Below are 7,733 nucleotides of genomic sequence, written 5' to 3' on the forward strand. Positions count from 1 at the left end.
GGAACCGCCTGCAGGAGGACACACAGTACATGGCCATGAGGCAGCAGCCCATCCACCAGAAACAAAGGTAGGTGCCCCAGGTCCTGCCCAAAACACTCAGCAGATGTGAGAATCTGCTCAGTCCGTAGAGCATGAGACTCTTCATCTCAGGGTCGTGGGTTTGAGCCCCACTTTGGGTGCCAATTGTAAGATCTCAGGGTTGTGGTTCAAGTTGCACCTTGGGCGCCACTTGTAAGATGTCAGGGTTGTGGGTTCAAGCCCCACGTTGGGCACCACCTGTAAGAATCCGTGTCTGGACAGGCTGTTCAGGTCCAACCCAGCTATCTGGGGACCCCAGCCCACAAGATCTTACATGAACAAATGCAAAAGACCAAAAGCGCTCTTCTCCACATGGGGACAAACTTCCTACATTTATTTCCAAGGTGGGAAAGAGGCCGTCCTCTTCTTGCAGGGGACTTTTATACCCGAGGGAAATGGGGGGTGGAGGAAGAGGACCATGGCCAATGGGATACCACTGAGGAGGGGCAAGGGGAAGGACTGGGGTGTGTGAGGGAAAAACCATGTGATAAGAGAGGGGAAGAACAAACCATGTGATAGAACATAAACTATTCAGTGCAATATAAAGACTACTCAGTGCAAATCATTCACCCAGTGCAAAACAACAACTAAATAAACGATTTAGTGCAATACAACAAGCAGGTCCCTGGGATTTGGGACCTCCACTTGGGAAGTTCTGGTGAAAAACCAGAGAGATTTGACAAATCAAATTAAAACATACAATAGATCATAGTTAAACAACTTGTTTAAAAGATAGAGTTATACACCTTAGCTAAAAAAACTTGACAAAGTTTTATTTACTTTATTTATTTTATAAACTTAGTTACAAAGTAAGTTTGTAAACATTGATTGTTATATACATTGAAGTATATACAAGGTACTGTCACTTGTTATAGTGACAATGTTAGTGATAGTACCTTGGATACTTCACTGTACACAACAATGGATAAAGAAAACCATCAAAGGATTTTTTTCTGTTCAAGAGAGGGGAAAACATGGGAAATGGATTTGTAGAAAATTCTCCAAGCCTGGCAGAAGGCTCACACAGTGTGCATCTGTGTGCAAACCTTGAGATAAGAAATGCTGACTTAGAAATGCATTGGAATAGGACAGACATTGCTGAGAGACAAATGGAACTAGAAAGTTTCAAAAGATGGCCTTTCAAATAAGACTGGATACTTTGGAGAAATAGAACTATGAAAGATGCATTGTAGTAGGACCCACGAGGGGTAATTTTAGATTATTTGCTTTAAGGCATTTACAGCATGGTGTGGCTGAAGCTGATAGGCCAAGAAATGTTTATAATGTATTGTAATTAGGAAATAGTTAACTTCTGATTGAGATGGTGTGAATTATAACATCTGTATTGTCTCACCCTTAACATGAGACTGAAAATGGAATAAAAGTTCTTAAAACACCTCTCAGTTGCCCCATCTCTGGGTCAGAAGAGGTTGCTGAAGAGCCAGGGCCAAGCTGTGGAAGGGTCCAAAACCCATCCCAGGTATTGCCCCATCCCTGGAAATGTTCAAGGCCAAGTTGGATGAGACTTGGAGGAACGTGTTTTGGTGGAAGATGTCCCTGCTCACTGCAGAGGGTTGGAGCAGATGGCCTTTAAAGGACTTTTCCAACCCAAACTCTTCTGGAATTCCATGGAATGGGATTTATATGCCCATTCTCCCTGCCAGTGGCATGTTCCACCCTGTGTCCCACCTTTCACAGCCTCCCTGTAGCCAAAATGGTTTAGGATCTCAGTTATGGAGATGTTGGTGCCAAATCAGTGTGAAGGACCTGGGGGCTTGTGCTGTACTTGGGTGGATTTTGGGTTTTGGGTGTTTTTCTGTGCAAAAGTGCAAGTTAAATAGTGCCATGCTGTGCCTGGGTGATTTTAAAGATAAAACCCAGTGTGGGAAGGGATTTGGGATTGCCTCCTGCAAGCATGGACACTTCTGGTTGTTACTGAAGTGCAAAAGGAGCAGAATTTCAGCTCCCAACAGAAAGTAAATGCAAAAGTCAGTACTTGAGACAGAGTCTGCCCTGGACCCCACCGCAGCTCTGCTTCTCTTTTTTGATTTTTTGGTGTCACCAAACTTCTTAGCCCCTTTAATTCTGTCTTGGCAAAGCTTTTCAAAAGGAGCTTCTCATTTCCCCTCCATCTGATTCCACAATATAAATTATCAGCCCTCCCCATGTTTGTCTTGAATGTACCAACCACTCCATGAACTCACAGATGTGTGTTCTAAATAACATGGAGATGTTTTCTCCTGTCTGTGTGGATCCTAATCCATCCTGATTCTGTTGGAATTTAGGTACAGAGCAGCCCAGAAGATGGATGGGATGGCAGAGAGTGCATCCAACAGCACCCCCCACACCACACCCGAGCAGTCAGTGGCTGCTCAGTGCCAGCACCACCAGCAGTTCATAGGTGAGGACACTCCTTTGGTGATCAATTATTAATTATTCCACATCAGGGATTTGGGCTTTAAGGGGAAGGTTTTATCCAGAAAGTCCTGACTGTTGGCCTTTCCTAAAAAATCTACAGTGTGTGTATATATATATATATATATTTATGTGTTATAGTGTGTATATATAATGTATATATAAAAATCAATTTTTATGTTATATATAAATTATGTGTTATAGTGTGTATATATAGAATATATAAAAAATAATTTTTACATTATATATAAATTATATATATTATAGTGTGTGTATTTAATATATATTTTTAGATATATTTCTATATTTTCTATATTTATATATTTATATTTATGTGTGTATATATCTATATAATTTTTTTTCAGATATCTATATTTTATACATATATATAGGATATGTTCTGTAGGTTTTTGTAGTGTCCCACTTGCTAAGTTTATCTGCTTACTCCTGTTTCCCCAGGAGGGCTTTCTCCTTAAGCCCATGGGTCTGTTGGGTCCCTCATAGTATTTTTTTATCCACCTGGTTTATTTAAATTCCATGGAGGAGTGGGGGTCCTGGCCAGAGGGGAGAAGCAATTCCCTTCCTTGCAAAGGCTGCAGTGGGGATCTGGGTGCAGGTGATCCATATTGACCTTCTCCTTGTGGAGAAGGATTTGCTGGTCCTGGATCTGAGTCTCTCTGCTGCCCAATTCTATTCCCCATTGTACTCCTTAAATACCAGAGAGACGTTTCCAGGCTTCAGGGAAATTCTAATGGATGGTAGATGAGGATAATATTTTCTTATTTCTTTTATTACAAACAGAAATGAACCATTTTCCTTTCCCCACTGAACCCACTGGGCTGTGGTTGTTTGCTTTTGCTCAGCAGAAATCAGGGAAAGGAGTAAATTATCTCATTTTTCCTCTCTCACCCCAGCTGGAACATGAAAGAGCCTCCAGTGACAGCAGCACCTTGTGCTCAGCTGTACTTTGAGCTTTCCTAACCCTCACCATCTCTCCCAATTTCTGTTCCCAGATGTAACCCATGTCTTTCCTGAGTTCCCAGCCCCTGATCTTGGCAATGTCCTCTTACAAGAAGGTTTCACCTTGAACGACGTGAAAACTCTGCAGGTTCTTTACAGGAGGCACTGTGAGGTGATTGTGTGCAATATTCTTTGGGGATTGTTTGTAATTAATTTATTAACTGACACGGGACATCACTCAGGTGACCAGCTCTTAGGAAAGGCTGGGAATGCTTCATTTGCCAGCAATTACACTCAAATATTGATTTTTCCCACCACATGACCTGTTTTGTGTTGAGTTGGTCACTACAACAGTGCCAATTCCCTTGTTTTTCATGTAAATTATTTCCTGTGGGTGGCAGCACCGGAGCTGAGTGCTCACCCCGTGGTGTTCTTTGCTGTCAGGCCACTTTGGATGTCGTGATGCACCTCCAGTTCCACTACATCGAGAAGCTGTGGCAATCCTTCTGGAGTCCCAAGGCACCCCCTAGTGATGGCCCCACTGCTCTGCCCTCCAGGTACTCCCCTGCCTTCCTGCTCCACTTCTTGCAGATTATCTCTTTTTAACATTAATGACGTTTTTTAGTCTTGTTGAGCCTAAAGCCTATTTTTCTTCAGTGCCAAGATTTTAGGTAGATGATCTTACAGGTATAAATCTATGTCCTTCAAGTGAAACTTATTGTGGGGTGAAAATCCTCTCTGAGATGTTCATTCTGTTTTTTAGACAGACCAAATAAAAAGAAAAGCAAGCTGTAGGATTGTGCACTTACTATTACAAAACACCTGCTGGCATCTCAAAATAAACTAGCAGAAAATCAGCATAAATGAGTGCTTTGGAGAATTTGGGAGTATTTTCTGCCCTGCAGGGCCGTGACAAAGAGAGTTGGAAGTGTTTAATACTGTAATGCAAAGCTCAGAGCTCCGGGGAAAGGGTTGCTCTGATTAGAGAATTGTGGGGTCACTGAGGTTGGAAAAGCCCTCAGTGATCATCAGAAGCAGCTCCTTTCAAAAGGAGCTTCTCATTTCACCTCCATCTGATTCCACAGTATAAATTATCAGCCCTCACCAGTCTTGAGGTGCTGGGGCTGGGCTGGACTTAAAGATCTTTAAGGTCTCTTCCAATCTGGTCATTCTGTGAATTCTTTGAGTCACCACTCAGCCACGTCCCCAAGTGCCACATCCCCACCTTTTTTGGACACTTCCAGGGATGGTGACTCCACCACAGCCTGTTCCAATGCCTGACCAGCTTTTCAGTGAAGAAATTTTCCCTCATATCCAATCTAAACCTCCCCTGGGGTGATTTGAGGCTGATTCCTCTCATCCATGTCCTTTGCACCTCCTGCTTTCCCCAGTGGTGATTCCTGCTCAGATTTTAAGGACTCTCTGAGGTTTTAGGGATATCCAGACTGACTCTCTGCCTTGCCTGCCTGCCCAGACCTGTCAGTGCCTCTTGTTTTGAGGCAGATCATTGCAAACAAAGCTGCTTTCATCTTTTCACTCCTGCCTGGCTCGTTGCTGTGCCTCTTCTTCATCCTTTATGCATTGGGAGCTGCTGCCAGGGGAATGGAAATAAGTGAAAACAGAGAAAATTGAAAAAATTCTTAAAATTTGCATCACAAATCTGTCCACTCTTACTGAGACTATAAAGATGAAGGTTTTCTATTCAGAAGAAAAAATGGTAAAACATTAAGTAATAAGGAAAAATCCCTCAAAAATCAGTAGAATATGGCCCTGTAGATGTTGCCCAGGGGATATTTTCCTGCAAGGAGTCACTGCAGCTGTGTTTGCTTGGTTTAAAATTTCATTTTTTTGAGGGAACAGCTCCGAGGCAGATTGCAACACTCCAGGAGCTGTTTCTAGGTACACAGGGAAAACTGGAGGCAGCATTTGTGCAGGGCTCTCACACCTCTGCCACTAGCCCAGAGAGGTAAATAACACACTCCCTCCCCTTCTTAATCCATAAATATAAATACAAACCCCAAATATTGGGGAGGCACACTGAAAGCATGAGAAGATGCAGAACGTGGATGCACTTCACAGCAGGTTCACAGCAGGTTTCCTGACCTGTCTCTCCATGTGGGATTTTCCAGGAGTTATCACCACTAAAATTCTGCAGGTTGAGGCTCAAAGTTCCCCTTTAGAGCATGTCCAAGGCTTGGCTTTAATGATTTTGATGGGCAAAAAGACCCTTTCCATAGGGAAAGACCCTTCCAAATTCCCAATTCCCAGCATAATGTGTGGGTGAGCAGCTCTGGCAGTGAATTCAGCTTTCAGCTCTTTCTGCTTGCTGTGTAACAAATATCTTGTGCCTTTATACATCTACAAAGTGAAAATAATGCAAGCTGGATTGATCCCAGCCAGTTACAGACAATATATTTTGTTCTCATCCAACCATTCAGTATCCTTCTTTCTGAAAATGTTCAGCATCTGGAGGGGTTAAACCCCTTGAAAACTTCTCAATATCAGCTCATCTGCCCCAAAGTTTTTGTCCCCAGTGCTGTGGCTCAGGAGAGGAGAGGGGAGGGAAGGTTTGGGAGCAGATGGGGCTGTGGGGAGGATCCAGCTGAGCCTTTGCTGGCTGAGACGGCAGTGCTGGAGCTCAGCTCCCACTGAACAGGGGGTGTGGGAGGCTCTGAAGGTAAAAAGGGAACACCAGGAGTGTGGATTTTTGGGAAAACTGCTCCAAGCTCTGGCCCCAAGGACAGGGAGGTGCTGGCAGGGACAAGACCTGTACAAGCAGTCAAACATTTCCTTTTGCAAGGCACACAAACTGAAAATTTCTGCTGAAAATTGGAGTTAGAAATGCAAAGGGAGAGGGAAAACACTGAATGCAAACCTGCTGCTAACTCTGTCTCCTTCCTCCTCCTCCTGCAGTGAAGAGGAACCCGAAGGGACCCTCCCAAAGGACAAACTGATCACCCTGTGCAAGTATGAGCCCATCCTCAAGTGGATGAGGAGCTGTGACCACATCCTGTACCAGGCCCTGGTGGAGATCCTCATCCCTGACGTGCTCAGGCCCGTGCCCAGTGAGTACCCACAGCCCCACCTGAGCCTGATCTCACTCTGGCCACCACTTGCCACAAAGATTTCCACTGTACAAACCCACTTGGAGGTGTGTGCCTTGGCTAAAATATCATGGCAACAGCAGTGTTTCTCCTGCAGCATTGCACTGGGGGGATGTTTTGTACCCCCTGGGAATTCCCCTGCCCTTTAAATTTGATGTGTTGCATTTCACATCTCCTGATTTTGGCCAGGAGTTTGGATATGGGAGCTCTTTGGGATGTGGCTCCTTGGAGGTCTTTGTTTGCACAGGACCATCCTGTCCCTGACTGCACTGCCAGAAATTAGGGGTCAACTTTTTGGGAGATTAATAATGGGATATTGAGAGTTTTCTCTCAGATTTGGATTCACAAATGTCCCTCTGAGGGCTGTCACAAGCTGGGGCACAAGGGTGTCTCTGAAAAGCAAATTTCAATGCTTGAAAAATGCTCAGAAGGGCTATAAATAAGAAAAGGACAAAAGAAAGTAAGAATAATTAAAAATATATAGAAATGTTTAGGTTGGAAAAGACCTCTAAGATCATTAAGTCTAACTGTCATAAGGATAGGAATAACATAAGAATAAGAATAGGACAAAAGAAAATAAGAATAATAAAAAATAGAAATGTTTAGGTTGGAAAAGACCTCTAGATCATTAAGTCCAATTGTCATAAGGATAAGAGTAATATAAGAGGAAGAATAAGAATAAGAATAAGAATAAGAATAAGAATAAGAATAAAGATAAGAATGAGTAAGGATAAGGATAAGAATAAGGATGAGAATAAGAGTAAGAGTAAGAGTGAGAATAAGAATAAGAGTAAGGATAAGAGTAAGAATTTTTTTTTAAAAATGAAAAATAAAAATGAAAAAGAGGAAGAAAAAGAATAATAAGAAGAGTTTGAGTAATAATATCAACAAATAATTTGGGTGCATCAACCCAGCTGATTTCCTTGGTGCTGAGTTGACATCTCAGCTAACCAAACCACAGGCTGGGCTTTCCCAGTAGTCCTAAGGTAGAAGATGGTAGCCAAAAATGCCACAGAGCAGCCTTTGTGACTCTGCAGCCTTCTTTGCAGGCACGCTGACCCAGGCCATCCGGAACTTTGCCAAGAGCTTGGAAGGGTGGCTGATGAATGCCATGAGTGAATTCCCCCCCCAGGTCGTGCAGACCAAGGTGAGCTGAGATGGGCCCAGTGTGTGTCT

At 43.3% G+C, this 7,733-nt stretch overlaps 1 protein-coding gene across 1 annotated transcript in view; it reads left to right on the forward strand.

Annotated features, from left to right (window-relative positions):
* RFX2 (regulatory factor X2) overlaps positions 1–7,733 on the forward strand; it is a 52,220-nt gene that overhangs the window by 18,968 nt on the left and 25,519 nt on the right. Inside the window, 6 exon segments of the mRNA XM_005429505.3 lie at positions 1–67; positions 2,364–2,479; positions 3,507–3,625; positions 3,898–4,010; positions 6,367–6,518; positions 7,607–7,704. The exon segment at positions 1–67 is cut by the window's left edge and continues 9 nt beyond it. Of these exon segments, the coding sequence (XP_005429562.1) occupies positions 1–67; positions 2,364–2,479; positions 3,507–3,625; positions 3,898–4,010; positions 6,367–6,518; positions 7,607–7,704 (665 nt within the window).

Source organism: Geospiza fortis, unplaced genomic scaffold (assembly GCF_000277835.1).
Source record: "Geospiza fortis unplaced genomic scaffold, GeoFor_1.0 scaffold80, whole genome shotgun sequence".
Lineage (NCBI taxonomy): Eukaryota > Metazoa > Chordata > Aves > Passeriformes > Thraupidae > Geospiza > Geospiza fortis.